Source organism: Saimiri boliviensis, chromosome 10 (genome assembly GCF_048565385.1).
Source record: "Saimiri boliviensis isolate mSaiBol1 chromosome 10, mSaiBol1.pri, whole genome shotgun sequence".
Lineage (NCBI taxonomy): Eukaryota > Metazoa > Chordata > Mammalia > Primates > Cebidae > Saimiri > Saimiri boliviensis.
The window spans coordinates 84263392-84286422 of record NC_133458.1 but is presented as its reverse complement, the minus strand read 5'-3'; the positions used below and the strand labels follow the sequence as shown (position 1 = coordinate 84286422).

The 23031-nt window shown below is 38.0% G+C and overlaps 1 protein-coding gene and 1 long non-coding RNA gene across 2 annotated transcripts in view; one reads left to right on the top strand and one right to left on the bottom strand.

Moving 5' to 3' along the window:
• Positions 1-23031, bottom strand: part of LOC141580107 (uncharacterized) — a 73120-nt gene that overhangs the window by 3858 nt on the left and 46231 nt on the right. The gene's annotated exons all lie outside the window — the stretch shown is intronic.
• On the top strand, positions 11416-12482 carry PRPS1L1 (phosphoribosyl pyrophosphate synthetase 1 like 1). The gene has a single exon (XM_003938680.4). It carries the CDS (start codon positions 11480-11482, stop codon positions 12434-12436), a length of 957 nt encoding a protein of 318 aa, XP_003938729.1. The 5' UTR covers positions 11416-11479; the 3' UTR covers positions 12437-12482.

Below are 23031 nucleotides of genomic sequence, written 5' to 3'. Positions count from 1 at the left end.
ACTTTCATTTTGCAACTGCCTCACAGAAAAAATGAGGGCTTGAAAAGGGAGCAGCCTCTGATATTTGGTTATTCGGTTAGCATGAATAGGCCTCAGGTGCCCTGCCTTCAAACCCTATTCTCCTGCCTCATTAGTACTGACCTCGAGTATATTATAAATACAACTTTAGACCTGATTTCCAAGGTCCTATCAGACATGGGAAAACCAAGTTGGAATTGTAAACATGACACAAACTTAAACTAGCTAATTCCAAAAGTTACCCCATCTCAAAGTGTCCTACAGTGAACTCTTTCTGACAGTTTCTCAGACTACTAGTTTCTTCTATTTAATACAGGAGCCCACATATTAGTCCACTCCAACCTCTTCATCAACCACCATGGCACAGCCTCTGCTACCACTGATCTTCCTAAGATGGCTTCTCCTCAGGGCACAGGTGTTCTCTGCCAGTGGCCATGTTGCTTGCAGCTTCCACCATTCAGCCCTTAGGGAGGGGATATAAGAACAGGCTCATCCTAAATTATTGATACAAGAGCTAAGACTGGATATAATAATCTTAGGCTTCAGTTTTAAAGACTTAATTAGCCAAGGGAGAGAGAAGTTAAGGCTCAGGGCCTGCCCAAGGTGAAAAGTCTAGTAGGAGACTTTCTGCTCATTAAATTGGGACCTGAGAGCACTCCAGCTTCAAAGCAATGGTGAACCAGAAGGAAGCCTGTCGCCACAATCCATAGCAGAGAGGAATGACTTATGAGCACAGCAGCCAGCAGATGAAAATTATGGGGTTGGGGTGTGAGAGAGAAGATTCCTGAGAAACTGTGACCTTAAGTCACTCTTGCATAGTTCTGCCATATGGGGTTATATCACCAAGATAATCTGGGGGAACTGTAGCACTGTTCTTGATTTAGGGTAGTCCCAAACTAGTAGCTTTTCCAGGCAGGGGTTAGAAAGAAATTATCTCCAGAAAAAGAAACTTTCATTTTAGACTTCAAAGAATTTTAGTAGAAATAAATTCTGTTACCATGAGAGTACATAGTTAAACATAAACAAGCACAAAAGAAAAAAGTAATCATGAGGAAAAAAAAATAAACAGCAGATACAGACTCCAAAATTTTCAGATATTAGAATTACCAGACACATCTTACAGAACAGCTTTTATATCAAGTATTTTTTTTTTTAAGTTTCAGGCCAGGTACAGTGGCTCATACCCATAATCCCAGCACTTTGGGAGGCCAAGGTGGGTGGATCACCTGAGGTGAGGAGTTTCAGACCAGCATGGCCAGTATGGTAAAATCCCATCTCTACTAAAAATACAAAAATTAGCTGGGATGGTGGCAGGTGCCTGTAGTCCCAGCTACTTGGGAGGCTGAGGCAAAAGAATTACTTGAACTCAGGAAGCAGAGGTTGCAATGAGCCTAAATGTTCCAGTTAAAAGATACGGATGGGTGGATGTGGTGGCTTACACCTGTAATGCCAGCAATTTGAGAGACCAAGGCAGGCAATCACCTGAGGTTGGGAGTTTGAGACCAGCCTGACCAACGTGGACAAACCTCGTCTCTACCAAAAATACAAAAAATTATCCAGGCATGGTGGCACATGCCTATAATCCAAGCTACTCAGGAGGCTGAGGCACAAGAATAGCTTGAACCCTGGAGACAGAGGCTGCAGTGAGCTGAGATCACACTGTTGTACTCCAGCCTGGGCAACAAGAGTGAAACTCCATCTTAAAAAAAAAATAAATAGAGGATACAGAAAAAAATATATTCTGTGATATAATATAATGAAACAAAAAAAAAAGTAAACTACAGGCCAGTATCCCTGATGAACATAAATGCAAAAATCCTCAACAAAGCACTAACTATCTGAATCTAACAATGTATCAAAAATATAGTACACCATGATTAAGTGGGTTTCATGCCAGAGATGCAAGGATGGTTTAACATACATAAGTCAACAAATGTGGTACATCGCAGAAACAGAATTAAAAACAAAAATCATATGATCACCTCAGTAGACACAGAAAAAACATCTGTCAAAATTCAGCATTCCTTTATGATTAAAACGCCCAGCAAAGTTGGCATGGATGGGACATACCTCAAGGTAATAAAAGTCATCTATTATACTGAAAGGGGAAAAGTTGAAAGCATTTTCCTTGGGAACTGGAACAAAACAAGGATGCTCACTTTCACCACTTCTATTCAACATAGTACTGGAAGTCCTACCCAGAGCAATCAGAAAAGAGAAGGAAATAAAGGGCATCCAAATCAGTAAAGAAGAAGTCAAACTGTGATTGTTTGCCAGTATGATTGTATACACAGAAAATTACGAAGACTCATCCAAAAAGCTCCTAGATCTGATAAATGAATTTAGTAAAGTTTTAGGATACAAAATTATTGTACACAAATCCATAACACTGCTATACACCAACACTGACCAAGCTGAAATTCAAATCAAGAACTCAACCCCTTTTACACTAGCTGCAAAAAATAAAAAAATAAAAATACTTAGGAATATACCTAATCAAGGAGGTAAAAGATCTCTACAAGGAAAACTATATAACACTGCTGAAAGAAATCATAGGCAAAAAAACAAATGGAAACACATCCCAGCTCATGGATGGGTAGAATCAATATTGTAAAAATGACCATATTGCAAAAGCAATCTACAGATCCAACATAATTCCCATCAAAATACCATCATCATTCTTCACAGAACTAGAAAAACACTATCTTAAAATTCATATGGAACCAAAAAAGAACCCACAAAACAAAAGCAAAAAGGACAAATTTGGAGGCATTAAATTACCCAACTTCAAACTGTATACCAGGGTATAGTTGGCTAACAGCCAACTTATCTTTGACAAAGATCATAAAAACATACAATACAAAAACATAGAGTGGGGAAAGGACACCCTATTCAGCAAATAGTCCTGGGATAATTGGTGAGCCACATGTAGAAAAATGAAACTGGATCCTCATCCCTCACCTTATACGAACATCAACCCAAGATGAATCAAAGACTTAAATCTAAGACATGAAGCCATTCAAATTCTAGAAAATAACATCAAAAAAACTCTTCTAGACATTGGCTTAGGCAAAGAGTTCATCACCAGGAACACAAAAGCAAATGCAACAAATGTGGGAATTCATTCAGGGTGCTGGCAAAAATATTAAGAGAAAATTAGTAGAAAAAATTATAAGATTATAGTTTCAAACCCTTCTGGAAGGCCTAAGGGTTTTTTTTCATAGTTTCAGTAGAAGTTTCAGCTGAAGACAGCCTAAATCCCCCTTACATTTAGTTAATAAATAAAGCAAATAGCTAGGGTATGTGGGAGAGTTTACCTAACTAACTTGTTTACTCATATGGTCTTAAAACTAATCTTTGAGCCAGATGGCCCTCTTCTGGGGTGGAGAGGAAGCTGACCAGGGATATTATCCACTAGTGGTGTTTGCTTTGGGTATTGGAACCTGACCTTTAATCTTTCTCTACAAGTGTGTTGACTTAAAGCCTCTGTTAGCAACTCTAAACTGAATAAATGGGAAGAGGGCAAGCTAGTGAGTGTTGTGTAGCTGCAGTCTCTCTCTGTAAGTGGCTCATGACTCCTTGGCCCACTGGTTCACTATATTCTATGTATGAGTGCATTTATTTATCCATCATGCAGCTGGAGTTTGTGGGATGAACTCTGGCAAACAGAAACAAAAATAAATAAATGGGACCTAATTAAACTAAAAAGCATCTGCACAGCAAAAGAAATAATCAACAGAGTAAACAGACATTCCAGAGAGAAAATATCCGCAAACTATGCATTCAGCAAAGAACTAATATCCAGAATCTACAAGAAACTCAAATAAACCTGCAAGAATAAAACAAGCAATTCCATCAAATAGTGGGCTGAGGACATGGATAGACGATTCTCAAAAGATAGACAAATGGCTAAAAAACATATGAAAAAGTTCTTAACATTACTAATTATTATGGAAATGCAAATTAAAACCACAGTGAGATACAACTGTACTCCTGCAAGAATGATCATAATTTCAAAATCCAAAAGTAATAGATGTTGGCATAGATGTGGTGAAAAGAGAATCCTTGTACACTGCTGATGGGAATGTAAACTAGTATAACTGCCATGGAAAACATTAAGGAGACTCCTTAAAAAACCAAAAATAGAGCTACCATTTGGTTCAGAAATCCCACTACTGGGTATCTACCCAGAGTTAAATAAGTCATTATATGAAAAGATACTTGCACATACGTTAACAGCAGTATAATTTTGCAATTGCAAAATACGGAGCCAGCCTAAATGTCCATCAACCAACAGGTGCATTAAAAATGTGATATATATATATATATATATATATATATATATGCCATAGAATAACACTCAGCTATAAAATGTAATGAAATAATGGCACTGACAGAAACCTGGATGGAGTTGGACATGATTATTTGAAGTGAAGTAACTCAGGAATGGAAAAACCAATATCCTATGTTCTCACTTGTAAGTGGGACACATAGGCACAAGAATGCTATCATGGATTTTGGGGAGTCGGGAGAAAGAGTAAAAGGGAGCATGAAGGATAAAAAAAACTACATATTGGGTGCAGTGTACACTGCTCAGGTGATGGGTGCACCAAAGTCTCAGAAATCACCACTAAAGAATTTATCCATGTAACCAAAAACCACCTGGTTCCCCCAAAACTATTGATGTAAAATAAAATAAAAAGAATGAGGGTAGAATGAATATGTTATCAGAAAAAAAGAAAAAAATGGAGTTTTTCACCAGCAGCACCTGAAAAATTTGTTAAGGCTATACTTTAAGCGGAAGAAAAGTCATCCCAAATATAAGCCTTAAAATGTGACAATAAAAGAGGGCCAAAGACAGTAAAACATAGGCAAACATATCCAAATGGACATTGATTGTATAAAGCAATAATAATAATGTGATTGTGGAAGTAAAAGAAAGAAAGGAGAAAAGAGACAAAATGATAATAGCTGGCTGCTACTGTTTATGTCAGGAGGGGCTAAATGAAGTTAAATGACATGATAGTCTTTGCATTTTCTGAGAAGAGGATAAAGGTATTCATTAATTTATAACTTTGATTAGGAGAGACAATAAAATCTAACCATATCCTATTTATAAGTAACACATTTAATACATAAACATGCAGTAAGATTGAAACTAAAAGATAGGAAAATAAGCAAAATGCTATCTAAAAAGATAGTTAATATAGTAAAATAATCAACTGACGAAATAGAATTTAAGGCAAAAGGCATTACTAGAAAATTTAGTTTTACTTTAAAATAATATCATAGTTCATCAAAAAGTTATAACAAATTAAATTTCAGATAACTACTAAGCCTCAACATATGAAGAGAAATAAGAAAGAGAGGTCTATGTAAGGAGAAATAGATATATACCAACAGACACTGTGGAAACATATTTCTTTCAGTATTTGATAAAACAGAAAAAAATTCAGTAAAGCTATAGAAGATGTAAATAATACTACAAACAAACCAGATCCCAGATCTAATGTGTGAGTATGTATATCGCACCTAACGACTCAGGAGTACATTTATTCTTTAGTACACCCTAAATATTTATGAAAAGTGACCATGGAGGACCATAAGAAATGTTACAGCATATGCCAAAGGACTAAAATCACACAGAGTATGTTTTTGGCTAAGTGTGATTAAAACTAGAAACCCAAAACAACAAAATATCTAGAAATGTCCCCATATATTTGTAAATTAAGAAATAAACTTTAAAATAGCACCTGAAACCAAGAACTTACCATAAAAACCTGGAAACTGGCCTTATCTGAACAATAACGTAAATACTATACATAAAACTTCAGGTAAAACAGCCCTTAGAAGAAAAATATATAGCTTTACTAGTGATAAATAATAAGCTAAGCACACATTTCAAATTAGAAAAGGGACAGGAAAATAAACTTAAAGATGAAATGAAAGTAAATAGTAAATAAAGTTGAAGTCAACAAAGTTAAAGACAAGCAGCCAAAGAAGTATTATATATCAACGATTTCAACATTAGGTTTTTTGGAAAGGGTTGATAAAATTAATAAATGGCTGGTGAAATTGTTCAAAAAGAAAGAATAACTACAAAAATCTAATACCAGGAATAACGAAGGGAATTGTACTAAAGATGCTGCAGATACTAAAAATATAATAGGAGAATCTTATGGAAAGCATCTAGCCAATAAATTTAGATAAAATGAAATAGATTCTCTCAAACGTGTAGTCACCTGAACAACAGCATCAGTCTTGTCTAATATCTTGTTAGAAACGCAAACTCTAGGCCTTCACCCCAGGCCTACTGATGAGAAACTCTGGGGATAGAGCTTGAACGTTGCGTTCTAGGAGGTAAAAGTTCACGGAGGTAACTAATCAAGTAGGTAAAGTCCTCTCAGTGATCCTGATACTCTGAAGTTTGAAAACTGCAGAACCATTCCAAAACAACCTGTACTAAATTTTCACTTAGGTGAGTGCACAACTCGTCTCAATGTTTATTGTTAGGATTAAATAAATGGTCACTTTTGAGGAGGAAGAACTGCCTTTTTAAAGAGGTTTAAATAGCATAAATGAAGCTTGAATTCTGTCAAAATATAATGAACATACCTTTTTGTTAATTACATGAGACTAACATTGAAAGGAAATATTCATTATCAAAAACTGCTTTGAAATACTTTAAAATATTTCACAGAAATACTGAAAAGATATTTTCTTATTTGCAATTTACTAGCTAAGGAACCTTTAATATATTGCTTTGTCTGTTTTTACCAATGACATGTTCAGCTCATGTAACCTTGTTGTCATTCCAAGATTATTTTATACTAAGATTTATAAGTTCACCAAGGAGTTTTTTTTAATTCCAAAGTGCATTTCAAAAATACTCTCATGAGTCTAACACTCAGAATTAAAGCCACATTTCTGAATCACAAAAATTTCTCCTATTCTGGCCGGGCGCAGTGGCTGAAGCCTGTAATCCCAGCACTTTGGGAGGCCGAGGCGGGTGGATCACGAGATCAAGAGATCGACACCATCCTGGTCAACATGGTGAAACCCCGTCTCTACTAAAAATACTAAAAATTAGCTGGGCATGGTGGCGTGTGCCTGTAATCCCAGCTACTCAGGAGGCTGAGGCAGGAGAATTGCCTGAACCCAGGAGGTGGAGGTTGCGGTGAGCCGAGATCGCGCCGTTGCACTCCAGCCTGGGCAGCAAGAGCGAAACTCCGTCTCAAAAAAAAAAAAAAAAAAAAAAAAAAAAAAAAAAAAAATTCTCCTATTCTATTTGCTTCACTCAGCTTTATTTAGTTGCTATCTACACATTTATTGTGTCAAATGACAGATTTCCAACGAAAAGCTCAGTAAACACACACAGTTGTCAACTTTAATTGTAAACAATCAGAAAACAAACCTTAAAGCATTTATATCAATGTGAAGTACTGTAGGAAACTGATTTCTCCAAGTATTGTGGGTGATTATTATGAATAAAATAAATGAGGTAAAGTAATGTTACAATAATGATCTGGAACTGTGAGTCAAATGAGTTAAGATTAAAGGCACAAAGAAACTCTGCCTAATAAACAAGGAGATAACTGCTGGAAAGAAAAATATGTTCCTCATTTGAAATTAACTGCCAAACATTCTCAACCTACACAAAGCTGTCATAAAGGACATCTAAATCTGTCCTTGTTTGTAACATGTGTTGTGACAGGATTTGACAGTTTATCAAAAAACTATAATTGCCACCTAAACATCTAGCATTTTGTCAACTGCAAGTATGTTTAGTGAAAGCATTTATTTCATTTAAAATACAACATCCATTTTCCTTCACTTTCTGAAAGAACTGACTGAATTTCTTTTTTCTCTAGCTGATCAAGCCACATCAGAGCTCTCTTTGAATTATTTATGTTGAAATTGTGAAGGGTAAAAGAAGAGTCAGTAAAGCAAGAAACTATTACCAAGGTAATATTATATGTGTGTGTGTGTGTGTGTGTGTGTGTGTGTGTGTGTGTATATCTTCTGGGTATTGACTCAAAAGACCTTCAAAATACAGTAATTCTCACAAATCCATAGAAATGACATTTAAATATGCTTGCCTTGGGAAGGAGAAAGATAAGGCATTGTCTCTATATCACAATTTTTGTTTCCAGAGTAATTTAAAAAACAATGTTCTTAATAGAAGTGCTATTCAATAGGCATCATTCCTACCTGTAACTTGTGAAAAGCAGTCAATGATAAAAATAGATGTCCCTCTCAACCTGCAGAGACCAAAATAAACAGATCCTAAATCCCCTTGCAATAGACCAGGTAGGTAACAGAAATGTTAGAATAACAAAGCTGTTTCCTTTACACTACTAATGATTCATTTTTTTCTGGGTAAAAAAATTTTTTTTTTAAGCAAAAAACTTTCCAGTCTCATGCTTGGGATTTTGGTCTTTATTGTAGTTGCTTGGTAAAAGAGAAAAAAAAAAATATATATATATATATATATATATATATATATATATGCAAATATTTTGTTTAACTTTTAAATTTTTTCTTTGTTCTGATAAACCTCAAAGAAAAGCCTTAAAAGTGTGTAACTGATAAAGCCTTACTTGGAAATTCAGGAATCCCACATTCTAATCCACACTCTGCCTCTATTTAGTTGATAGATCCCAGGCAGTTTGCTTCATTTCTCTGAGCCTTAGTTCCCTGCCTGTGAATTGTGATATCGGACTGGGTAGTCTCTTAGGCCATATCTATCTTTAACACTTTATGATTTTAGACAAATTTCTGGAAATATAACATATAGGAACAGCTAGAGCTTGAAATACAAATAGCAGCAAGACAAAAATTTCTCCTTAACACCTCAAGGAAAATGCAACCAAGTAGGAACATTAAATGTTTACATTAGCATTTAATCCTATTTAGGTAATATTACACCTATTTAGAACCTGTTTTGTTTTTCTTTAAAAAATGAAAAATGTGTGACGTACTGAGAACAGTAAGAGAAAAATAAATTGAAACTACAAATACTTTTTAGTGCTTCTAAATTAAGCCATGGGATTTTCTTTAGCAATCACGATATGACTACATATTGTGATTGCTAAAGAAAATAGCAATAGTAGTAGTCTGGCTAAGGGTGAGAATTACGTGGTATAGACAGGTCAGTTGATTATTTTGATAAAAAGAACATGAATGAAGGGTTATGAACAGAAATGGGCTAGCATACTCTGTCAACCAGGAAGAGGCTGAACTAAGGAGAAAAGCATGTTGATATCAGGAGAGAAGTGATTGGATCAACAGTAAGTCATTTTGGAGTAATATTTTAAACATGGCTGTTTATATGACTTTACAATAATATCTCATTCAATATGTAAAACTACCTTTCTAAATAAACAACTAATGCTTTTCACAGACATTGCTAAATCTTACCCATCTTTGTCGCCTATGCCATTTCTTATCCCACTTCTGACTTTATCCTATTCATGAACCCAACACATTAAGGAACCTTGGAAGTGTGGTGAGAAAACCTATTAAATTATTTGGTTATTTTACAAGATGAAAAAAATGAGGATTTGGTTTTAGCCTAAATGGAAACATCCTGGTATCCAAATGTCAGGCACGCAATTAGCAGGATACACATGGTTGACTTGTATCTGATGCTTCCATTATTTTTATGAAATTATTGGTATCTACGGTCCTTTCTACTTCCTTTCTCTCTATTTCAAGCCCCAGTACACCATGGAAGCTGTGTACTTAAAATTTGCTAACAAACATTTAATTACCAAATATATTTTGTTCATCTTTTTAATTATAAAAGTAATAAATGTCCAAATGCCACACAGAGAGCAGTAAAATATAACAGTCTTCCTTCATTCTCAACTCTCACAACCTACTTCCCTCTCCAGAAGTGATTATTATAAAGAGGACTTCCATGCTAATCGAATGCTTTCAGTATCAAGTAATCTTAAATAAATAAATGTAATACTATGCATATTTTTGTGCTTTGCTTTTCACCTTTAAAAAAATGCCTAGGAGACATTTTCATATGATTCCACTTAAACTCTTGAATGACTGCATATGTATATATAATAAATTATTTGGTAATTTACCTAGTGATGAGCATTTGTTGGTTTTCAGATTTTGCTTTTATAAACAATTCTAGGGCAATTAATATTTGTCATGCACCATTTTTATACTCTAAAAGTAGTTTAATTCCTGACATATTGGAGGTGTTCACAAAATATTTATTGAATCAATGAATACAGCAACACCACTATGTGGCTGTGTATTTTTGGGGTGGTTGTGGAAATTTCACTGAAATAGATTCCTAGAAGTATACATAATGAGTCAAATGTTATGTGCAAAATTACCCAAGCAAAATCTGCACATTTATATATTCCATCCGAATAGAAGACCTTATCTATCTTAACATTTTGGCGACCTGATGTGTGAAAATAGCATCGTCTTGATTACTTTCATTGTTTCACGTTTCTCATACATTTTTTTTTTTACTGTGATTGCCTATTTATGCTATTTTTCAACTTTTTATTTTGTTGTATTTTTCTCACTTCATTGGGGAGATTCTTTCTAAAATAATCCCTTGCATATACTTTCTCTAGTAGGTAATTTTCCTTTTAAAGTTGGGTTTTGCCCCGTCTCTACTAAAAAATACAAAAAATTAGCTGGGCATGGTGGCACGTGCCTGTAATCCCAACTACTCAGGAGGCTGAGGCAGGAGAATTGCCTGAACCAGGAGGCGGAGGTTGAGGTGAGCCGAGATTGTGCCATTGCACTCCAGCCTGGGTAACAAGAGTGAAACTCCGTCTCAAATAAATAAATAAATAAAGTTGGGTTTTGCTTTGTATAAGTTTTATATTTTTCTGTGTTCAAATTTGTTTAAATGGCCCTTGGAAACTAATACAGATGCTAATAGAAAAAAAATTCCGGCCGGGCGCGGTGGCTCATGCCTATAATCCCAGCACTTTGGGAGGCCGAGTCGCGTGGATCACAAGGTCAAGAGATCGAGACCATCCTGGTCAACATGGTGAAACCCCATCTCTACTAAAAATACAAAAAAATTAGCTGGGCATGGTAGTCCGTGCCTGTAATCCCAGCTACTCAGGAGGCTGAGGCAGGAGAATTGCCTGAACCCAGGAGGTGGAGGTTGCGGTGAGCTGAGATTGCACCATTGCACTCCAGCCTGAGTAACAAGAGTGGTACTCCGTCTTAAAAAAAAAAAAAAAAATCCATACACTGTACATACTTGATTATTTAGTTTATTAAAAGTGTGAAGTGGGAGGTACAATTTTTTTCAAAAGACCAAAGGTCAATTTGGGACTGCGCACTGTGAGGCAGAAGGGACCCTAACGGCTGAGTAACAACTGAAGCTGTTAGAATCTGTGGTTCACTTCCGTTCCAGTCTCAGCGGCAGCTGGGTCACTGGACCGAGTGCGTCTGGTAGTTGGCCAAGATGCCAAATATCAAAATCTTCAGTGGCCGCTCCCACCTGGACTTATCCCAGAAAATAGCCGACCGCCTAGGCCTGGAGCTAGGCAAGGTGGTGACTAAGAAATTCAGCAACCAGGAGACCTGTGTGGAAATTGGCGAAAGTGTACGTGGAGAGGATGTCTACATCGTTCAGAGTGGTTGTGGCGAAATCAACGACAGTCTAATGGAGCTTTTGATCATGATTAATGCCTGCAAGATAGCTTCAGCTAGCCGAGTTACTGCAGTCATCCCATGCTTCCCTTATGCCCGACAGGATAAGAAGGATAAGAGCCGGGCCCCAATCTCTGCCAAGCTTGTTGCAAATATGCTGTCTATAGCAGGTGCAGATCATATAATCACCATGGACCTACATGCTTCTCAAATTCAGGGCTTTTTTGATATCCCAGTAGACAACTTGTATGCAGAGCCAACTGTCCTGAAGTGGATAATGGAGAATATCTCTGAGTGGAAGAACTGCACTATTGTCTCTCCAGATGCCGGCGGAGCTAAGAGAGTAACCTCGATTGCAGACCAGTTGAACGTGGACTTTGCCTTGATTCATAAAGAACGGAAGAAGGCCAATGAAGTGGACGGCATGGTGTTAGTGGGAGATGTGAATGATCGTGCGGCTATCCTTGTAGATGACATGGCAGATACCTGTGGTACAATCTGCCTCGCAGCTGACAAACTTCTCTCAGCTGGAGCCACCAGAGTTTATGCTATTTTGACTCATGGAATCTTTTCTGGCCCAGCCATTTCTCGAATCAATACTGCATGCTTTGAAGCAGTGGTAGTTACCAATACCATACCTCAAGAGGATAACATGAAGCATTGCTCCAAAATACGAGTAATTGACATCTCTATGATCCTCGCAGAAGCCATAAGGAGAACTCATAATGGGGAATCTGTTTCCTACCTCTTCAGCCATGTTCCTTTATAACAGAATTACTTCTGGGTTATGCTATTTTAAAATACAGTAAGATTAAGAAAAATAAACCTTGCCTTTATTTTTTTTTAGTGTTTGATGAGAAGTTCCGCAGAAGATCCAGGTTGCTTCAGTATAACTTTCTATATCCCACATCAGGTATATGAGTTTACCTTAAATTAGGGGAAAACAGGTTAAGAATAATAGCTAGGGGCCGGGCGCGGTGGCTCAAGCCTGTAATCCCAGCACTTTGGGAGGCCGAGGCGGGTGGATCACGAGGTCGAGAGATCGAGACCATCCTGGTCAACAAGGTGAAACCCCGTCTCTACTAAAAATACAAAAAAGTTAGCTGGGCATGGTGGTGTGTGCCTGTAATCCCAGCTATTTAGGAGGCTGAGGCAGGAGAATTGCCTGAGCCCAGGAGGCGGAGGTTGCGGTGAGCCGAGATCGCGCCATTGCACTCCAGCCTGGGTAACGAGAGCGAAACTCCGTCTCAAAAAAAAAAAAAAAAAAAAAAAAAAAAAGAATAATAGCTAGGATTTCGTGACTGGGTTGTCTCATCTGGCTTCTTTGATGATTTTGTGAGCCCAGCAGCTTTAACTGTAGCCCTTCTGTTGCAAGATTTCAGACTTTTGAGGGTGTTTTGTAGAGGGGGTTTGAAAGTGATTAGAAGGCTTACATGTGAATGCTTCAGAGTTTTCTTTTTTCAGAACAACTAGCAACAAAGCCACCCAATCTACTCCCTACCCCCAACCCCAACTCTGTTTCAGATTCTCCAAGTTCTATGCTCAATTGCAGCAAGAGCCCTGAGCAATCACAAAATTAGATCTGGTTGCTGAATCCCCTGAAAGGTAGGAATAGGCAACTTTCAGTTTGAGCAGCCACTGGGATCTTGAGAGGAGGCAACAAAGTAGAGCAAATGCTTCTTGAGAGGAGGAAAATGGATTTGTCACCATCTATTTGGAGACTGTTTATCTTGAATTCTCAGTTATACCTATTCCTTTGGATTTAGCTTTACCTCCACCCATCTTGACCTTTTCCTTGCTAAATATCCTACTGGGCCCAAATGGTCAGTGATACCATAGTCTTCTGGAAAGCAAATCCACTTTTTGCTACCTAACCTCTGATATTTACATTAGTTATTTTTGTTGTAACTTAATCTTCCTTAGTCTATTACCACCATGGTAGTTAGATGTTAGGTGACATTGTAGTGCCTTTTTTTAAATTTAAACATTTAATTTTTATCTCTTTTTTTTTTGTATTTTGTTGGCCCCTCAAATGTCCTCAGATTTATATTTTTAAAATGATGTTATTGTCCTTTTTAGGGAAAACCAGTAAAATGTTTGCATATATGTGTGAGGCAGAGTGGGGTGGTATAGACACCATACCTAAATTTATCAAGAGAAATTTCTGATCTCCAAGAAAAAGAAAATCACTAAGAATGTCTAAAGAGAAAAACAAAAACAAAAAAGCTTTAAAGAAAATACTCAGATTGCTTTAAACTTCTCATTTGAACTCCTAGGCAGTAAGTACAATGGAATAACTTCCTTACAGTTCTAAAGAAATATTATTTTTAACCTAAATTTCTGTGCTTAACCATACTATCATTGACATATGAAGACAATATTAAGGGACTCAGAAACTACTACTATTAATGTTTCCTGAAAGTACTTCTTGGAGATACTGAAAATAAAAAATATATACAGTCAAGAAGAACACATAGAATAAAAGAGATAGTGGTAAGCAAAGAAAAAAGTGAAACTGATGGAAAAATGTTTTTTATGAAGTTACCATAAGAATCATGGCAATTATTAAGGTAAAACTCACATAAAATAATTGGGCCACATTATGAAACAATTTTTTTTAATCTGTAAATGAAGTTCCAGATGATATCCACAAAACATGGGAGGCTGGGAGGAGTTAGAGTTAATGTAAATATATTAAGGATCTCGTCTAGTTTTGGATGGAGGTTATCAACAACAATTATTCACATTATAGGAAAGCATGAGTTTAAATAATGTATTTTCTAAAATTCAACGGTAAGGAGCAAACAAGAGAAGAATGGGATAAGTGGCTTCCAGACTCCTAGAAAGAAAAAAAGGGGTGGGGGATTAAGGGAAACTCAACAAATGGAGCTGAAGATAGGAAATAAGAAAGAAAACATAACAAAGATAAAGTACCAAATATATACAATCACAACAGTCAATAGGTTAATTTTATAAAAGATACATTATTAGATTGAGTAGGCAAAATACCTAATGACATGCTACTTATAGGAAACACATCTGAAAATTTGGATTAAAGAGACAGAAAAAAATATAACATGTAAATGGTAACAGAAAAAAATTAGGAATGATACTTTTAATCAAAACAAAAGTGGAACATGCTTTGCTGATTAAACCCATCAATAAGTTATAATCATCATGATCTTTATGCACCTAACAACTCAACATGGAAGTATAAAAATAAAAGCAAAACAGTGAGAATGTAAGAAGAAATGAATAATGTACAATCATCATAATCAAGGAAATTTTGACAAAACTGACATAAATTATCAAAAAAAAGGAATTAAAAGGTTTAAATGATTCCATTATCACAGCTTAATATAGAAATTAAACATAATTTACATTTTAAGCATGCAAGAAGCAAATATACATATTAAAAATATAATAGGTTCCACAGGTTCTAAAGATTTTTTTAAAAAAAGAAAAAATACATAATAGGTCACAAAACATCTGAGTAAATTTTTAAAAATAAATGTATGTAGATCATATATAGTATAGTAGCTTTACTACTATCATCTTAACAATATTGTAAAAAAATAAAACTCTCAGTAAAATAGGAATAGAACAAAGGTTGCTTGACCTGCTGCAGAAAATCTGACATAGATCTAATTAAGGACATACTTTCTGATGAAACTGAAAACATTCCCATTAAATTTCTAAACCAATGAGAATGAGGCAAGGAAAAAAAAGAGAGATATCAATACCAGAAGGAAAGAGCCAAAACTTTCATTATTTGCTTATTTCATGATTGCCAACAAAAATTCCAACAATCAAAAGAAAAATTCAGGAGGACTTTCAAGATGGCCGCCTAAGAACAGCTCAGGACTTCAGCTCCCAGTGAAAGTGCAGAGGGTGAGTGGACGCCGCATTTCCAGATGAACTCTTATTGCCCACAGACCAGGAGATACCCAGGCAGAGGGGTCGCCAGCGTCGCAGTCCCAGCCGGTGCGGCTGTTTTGGCCACCGCGGGGCTGATTCCGCCCGCGCGGCTGCTGTGACCACTCCCTGTTGCTGCGGTTCTCCGTACAAAAGCCACTGGTCTGGGAGCCCTCTTAGCTGGCGAGTAGAGCCTTGAGACGGCAGAATAGCCCATTCATCTGAAATAGCGAGCCAGGCCAGGAGATTCCTAGGCAAAAAATCCGCCAGGAGCTGGCGCCGCGGTTCGAGCCGACTCCGTGAGTCGCAGTACGGGAGATCCCGGCGCCTTTTCAACAAGCGACCGGAACGCGGGGTCTTTCAACTTAAAAGAAAAGACTCTGAGTCAGGGAGCCAGGTGATCAGGCTCAGTCGGTCCCACCCCTCCACCCCCAACAACAACCAAAACAAAAACAGTAATTGGAAACCCTCTGGGTTGAGCCCTTCAAACCAAGCACAGCTGAACCGGGACGGTCCGGCTCCGTGGGGGAGGGGCTTCCGCCATTACTGAGACTCTCCACCTCTACGGAGGCAGGCAGCCGTTGCCGAGGCAACCCGCCGTTGCCGAGGCAACCTGCCACAACAGAGAGAATCCGCCATAACAGAGGCGGGGCCACCATTGCCCAGACAGTTCTAACTACGCCCATATAAAAAGGACTACAGGGAAGAGCTCAGGGCAGCTGGGCGGGTCCGACCTGAAAAAAAAAAAAATCAAAAAAGGCAGTAGTGCAACGGAAACTCATAAAGCTCCAACTCCCTGGGACAGAGACAGACAACAGGTGGATAAACCCACAAAAATGGGTAGAAACCAGCGTAAAAAGGATGAAAACTCCCGAAACCAGAACACCTCTCCTCCTAAAAGTGATCTCAACTCCTCACCAGCAAGGGAACCAGACCGGATGGAGAAGGAGGGTGATGAAATGACAGAATCAGACTTCAGAAGATGGGTAGTAAGAAACTACAATGAGCTAAAAGAACATGTTCTAACCCATCGCAAAGAAAATAGGAACCTTGAAAAAAGATTGGACGAACTGCTGACGAGAATGGACAGCATAGAGAGGAGAATAAGTGAATTGATGGAGCTGAAAAACGCAACACGAGAACTTCGTGAAGCATGCACAAGCTTCAACAGCCGAATTGACCAAGCAGAAGAAAGGATATCAGAGGTCGAAGACCAACTCAATGAAATAAAAAGAGAAGGCAAGAACAGAGAAAAAAGCGCAAAAAGGAATGAACAAAATCTTCAAGAAATGTGGGACTATGTGAAAAGACCTAATCTACGTCTGATAGGTGTACCCGAATGTGATGAAGAGAATGAATCCAAGCTGGAAAATACTCTTCAGGATATTATCCAGGAAAACTTCCCCAACCTAGCAAGGCAGACCAATATTCAAATCCAGGAAATACAGAGAACACCACAGAGATATTCCTCAAGAAGAGCAACCCCAAGGCACATAATCGTCAGATTCACCAGGGTTGAAATGAAAGAGAAAATGCTAAGGGCAGCCAGAGAGAAAGGTCGGGTTACCCACAAAGGGAAGCCCATTAGACTCACAGCAGATCTCTCAGCAGAAACCCTACAAGCCAGAAGAGACTGGGGGCCAATATTCAACATCCTTAAAGAAAAGAACTTTCAACCCAGAATCTCCTATCCAGCCAAACTCAGCTTCATAAGTGAAGGAAAAATAAAATCCTTTGTGAACAAGCAAGCACTCAGAGATTTCATCACCACCAAACCTGCTCTACAAGAACTCCTGAAAGAGGCTCTACACATATAAAGGAACAACCAGTACCAGCCACTCCAAAAACACACCAAATGGTAAAAAAGCAGCAACACAATCAAGAATCTGCATCAACTAACCAACAAAACAGCCAGGTAGCATCAAAATGACAGCATCAAATTCACACATAACAATACTATCCCTAAATGTCAATGGACTAAATGCCCCAATCAAAAGACACAGACTGGCAAATTGGATAAAAAGCCAAAACCCATCAGTGTGCTGTATCCAGGAAACCCATCTTACATGCAAGGATACACAAAGGCTCAAAATAAAGGGATGGAGGAAGATCTACCAAGCAAATGGAGAGCAAAAAAAGGCAGGAGTTGCAATTCTCATCTCCGATAAAATAGACTTTAAAGCAACAAAGATCAAAAGAGACAAAGAAGGACATTACATAATGGTAAAAGGATCACTGCAACAAGAAGAGCTAACGATCCTAAATATATATGCACCCAATACAGGAGCACCCAGATACATAAGGCAAGTTCTTAATGACTTACAAAGAGACTTAGACTCCCACACAATAATAGTGGGAGACTTTAACACCCCATTGTCAATATTAGACAGATCAACCAGACAGAAAATCAACAAGGATATCCAGGACCTGAACACAGACCTGGAACGAGCAAACCTAATAGACATTTACAGAACTCTCCACCCCAAATCCACAGAATATACATTCTTCTCAGCACCACATCACACCTACTCTAAAATTGACCACATAATTGGCAATAAATCACTCCTCAGCAAATGCAAAAGAACAGAAATCATAACAAACAGTCTCTCAGACCACAGTGCAATCGAGTTAGAACTCAGAATGCAGAAACTAACTCAGAACCGCACAGCTTCATGGAAACTGAACAACTTGCTCTTGAATGTTGACTGGATAAACAATGAAATGAAGGCAGAAATAAAGATGTTCTTCGAAACCAATGAGAACGAAGACACAACATACCAGAATCTCTGGGACACATTTAAAGCAGTCTCTAGAGGAAAATATATAGCAATGAGTGCCCACATGAGAAGAAAGGAGAGATCTAAAATTGACACCCTATCATCAAAATTGAAAGAGCTAGAGGAGCAAGATCAAAAAAACTCAAAACCTAGCAGAAGACAGGAAATAACTAAGATCAGAGCAGAACTGAAGGAAATAGAGACACAAAAAACTCTTCAAAAAATCAATAAATCCAGGAGCTGGTTTTTTGAAAAGATCAACAAAATAGACAGACCACTAGCCAGATTAATAAAAAAGAAAAGAGAGAATAACCAAATTGATGCAATAAAAAACGATAAAGGGGATATCACCACAGATTCCACAGAAATCCAAACCATCATCAGAGATTATTACAAACAACTCTATGCACATAAACTAGTAAACCTGGAAGAAATGGATAAATTCCTGGACACCTGCAACCTCCCAAGCCTAAACCTGGAAGAAGCCGAAACCCTGAATAGACCAATAACATGGTCTGAAGTCGAGGCAGCAATAAAGAGCCTACCACCCAAAGAAAGCCCAGGTCCAGATGGGTTCACAGCTGAATTCTACCAGACATACAAAGAAGAGCTGATACCATTCCTTCTGAAACTATTCCAGACAATCCAAAAAGAGGGAATCCTTCCCAAATCATTTTACGAGACAAACATCATCCTGATACCAAAACCCGGCAGAGACTCAACAAGAAAAGAAAATTTCAGGCCAATATCCATGATGAACATAGATGCAAAAATCTTCAATAAAATACTGGCAAACCGATTGCAACAGCATATCAAAAAGCTCATCCACCATGATCAAGTAGGATTCATCCCGGGGATGCAAGGCTGGTTCAACATACGCAAGTCCATAAACGTAATTCACCACATAAACAGAACCAAAGACAAAAACCACATGATTATCTCGATTGATGCAGAGAAGGCTTTTGACAAAATTCAACAACCCTTTATGCTAAAAACCCTCAATAAACTAGGTATTGACGGAACGTATCTCAAAACAATAAAAGCTATTTACGACAAACCAACAGCCAATATCATACTGAATGGGCAAAAACTGGAAGCATTCCCTTTGAAATCTGGCACTAGACAAGGATGCCCTCTCTCACCACTCCTATTCAATATAGTACTGGAAGTTCTAGCCAGAGCAATCAGGCAAGAAAAAGAAATAAAGGGTATCCAAATTGGAAAGGAGGAAATCAAATTGTCTCTATTTGCAGATGACATGATTGTATATCTGGAAGACCCCATCATCTCAGCCCAAAATCTCCTGAAACTGATAAACAACTTCAGCAAAGTCTCAGGATACAAAATCAACGTGCAAAAATCACAAGCATTCCTATACACCAGTAATAGACTTCAAGAGAGCCAAATCAAGAACGAACTGCCATTCACAATTGCTACAAAGAGAATAAAGTACCTAGGAATACAACTAACAAGGAACGTAAAGGACCTCTTCAAGGAGAACTACAAGCCATTGCTCAACGAAATAAGAGAGGATACAAACAGATGGAGAAACATTCCATGTTCATGGTTAGGAAGAATCAACATCGTGAAAATGGCCATACTGCCCAAAGTAATTTACAGATTCAATGCTATTCCCATCAAGCTACCAATGACCTTCTTCACAGAACTGGAAAAAAACACCTTAAACTTCATATGGAACCAAAAGAGAGCCCGCATAGCCAAGTCAATTCTAAGCAAAAAGAACAAAGCGGGAGGCATCACACTACCGGACTTCAAACTATACTACAAGGCTACAGTAATCAAAACAGCATGGTACTGGTACCAAAACAGAGATATAGACCAATGGAACAGAACAGAGGCCTCACGGGAAATACAACATACCCACAACCATCTGATCTTCGACAAACCTGACAAAAACAAGCAATGGGGAAAGGACTCCCTGTTTAATAAATGGTGTTGGGAAAACTGGCTAGCCATGTGCAGAAAGCAGAAACAGGACCCCTTCCTGACACCTTACACCAAAATTAACTCCAGATGGATTAAAGACTTAAACATCAGACCTAATACCATAAAAACCTTAGAAGAAAATCTAGGCAAAACCATTCAGGACATAGGTGTAGGCAAGGACTTCATGACCAAAACGCCAAAAGCAATGGCAACAAAAGCCAAAATAGACAAATGGGACCTAATCAAACTCCACAGCTTCTGCACGGCAAAAGAAACAGTCAGTAGAGTGAATCGGCAACCAACAGAATGGGAAAAAATTTTTGCAGTCTACCCATCTGACAAGGGGCTGATATCCAGAATTTACAAAGAACTAAAGCAGATCTACAAGAAAAAAACAAACAAGCCCATTCAAAAATGGGCAAAGGATATGAACAGATACTTTACAAAAGAAGACATACAGGAGGCCAACAAACATATGAAAAAATGCTCATCATCACTGGTCATCAGAGAAATGCAAATCAAAACCACATTGAGATACCATCTCACACCAGTTAGAATGGCGATCATTAAAAAATCGGGAAACAACAGATGCTGGAGAGGATGTGGAGAAATAGGAACACTTTTACACTGTTGGTGGGAATGTAAATTAATTCAACCATTGTGGAAGACAGTGTGGCGATTCCTCAAGGACTTAAAAATAGAAATCCCATTTGACCCAGCAATCCCATTACTGGGTATATATCCAAAGGATTATAAATCATTCTACTACAAGGACACGTGCACACGAATGTTCATTGCAGCACTGTTTACAATAGCAAAGACCTGGAACCAACCCAAATGCCCAACGATGATAGACTGGATAGGGAAAATGTGGTACATATACACCATGGAATATTATGCAGCCATCAAAAACGATGAGTTCACATCCTTTATAGGGACATGGATGAACCTGGAAACCATCATTCTCAGCAAACTGACACAAGAGCAGAAAATCAAACACCGTATATTCTCGCTCATAGGCGGGTGTTGAACAATGAGAACACATGGACACAGGGAGGGGAGCACCATACACTGGGGTCTGTTGGGGGGAAATGGGGGAGGGGCGGGAGGTGGGGAGGTGGGAAGAGATAGCATGGGGAGAAATGACAGATACAGGTGAGGGGACGGAAGGCAGCAAAGCACACTGCCATGTGTGTACCTATGCAACAATCTTGCATGTTCATCACATGTACCCCAAAACCTAAAATGCAATAAAAAAAAAAAAAAAAAAGAAAAATTCAGAATTCATAAGAGAGGTCGGTAAAGTGAAAGTATGTAAGATAAAATGTCAGCTTTCCTAAATACCAGAAAAATATAATTTTAAAACATAACTGAAAGAAATGTTTCCACAGCCTAAAACAATAAAATCTACATGACCAGTAATAAATCCCAAAATGTGGGATTTGTATGAAAAAGTTGCTAAAGGATATAGAAAATACCTGAATAAATACATTATGAACTTGGATAGGAAGAACAATATTGCAAACATGATAGTTTCCTATCAACTCAGTGTAAACCCAATCAAAATCTTAATTTTTTTTTTAAGACAGGGTCTCCCTCTGTCAACCTGGCTGGAAGGCAGTGGCCTGATCTTGGTTCACTGCAACTTCTACCTCCCGGGTTTCAGTGTTCACCTGCCTCAGCCTCCTCACTAGCTGGGATTACAGGTGCCAGCCACCACATCCAGCTAATTTTTCTTTTTTTTTTTTTTTAGTAATGAGATTTTTACCATGTTGACGAGGCTGGTCTTGAACTCCTGACCTCAAGTGGTCTGCCTTCCTTGGCCTCTCAAAGTGCTGGGATTATAGGTGTGAGCCACTGCAACTGGCTGAAGAGATTTTTAAGAAAAGGGAACTTAACACAAGCTTTTTAAAATTTTATTTTATTGTATTATGCTTTAAGTTCTAGGGTACATGTGCAGATCTTGCAGGATTGTTACATAGGTATACACATGCCATGGTGGTTTGCTGCCTTCATCCCCCCATCACCTACATTAGGTATTTCTCCCAATGTTTTCCCTCCCCAATCTCCCCACCTCCACTATTCTTCCCCTAGCCCCTCACCCCTCAACAGACCCCAATGTGTGATGTTACCCTTCTTGTGTCCACGTGTTCTCATTGTTCAACACCCATCTATAAGTGAGAACATGTGGGGTTTGGTTTTCTGTTCTTAACATAAGCTTTTCTGAAAAGTAAATAAGCAAAAATATTCAAGACATTTTTTGTGTTATAATAAATTAAAATATTACAAAGTTACAGGGATTAAAATGTGGTATTGATGCTGAAATGGACACAAATTAATATTGCAGAATTTATATTCCTGAAACAGATCCATGTATACTTACAGGAATTTAGTACACACATACCCTATTTAGTGGAGGGACTGTGTTACTGGAAAGAGGTACATAACTGAATCAACTCTATCAGAGAATTGCTATTGCAAAGTCCCTATGGAGATGTTTTCCTGATATCCTGCTTTGGCAACCACTTCTGTGGTCTACTCAGATTCTCTGAAGTGGGGATGAACTTCCTGCGATAGTTTGTTCCTAGCTGTCTTCATAGAATTGTTGGTCAATCCAGATCTCAGTGATGCTTATGATGGCCTTTTTAGTGTCAGTTAGCACTTAACAATGTCTAGTTCCTGCTGATCTTAACCTTCTGCTTCCTTGATTCTATCCTGGTAAACA

Bases quoted from the DNA above. Each gene is read 5' to 3' on its own strand.
- PRPS1L1 (XM_003938680.4), top strand. From the start codon at position 11,480: ATGCCAAATATCAAAATCTTCAGTGGCCGCTCCCACCTGGACTTATCC.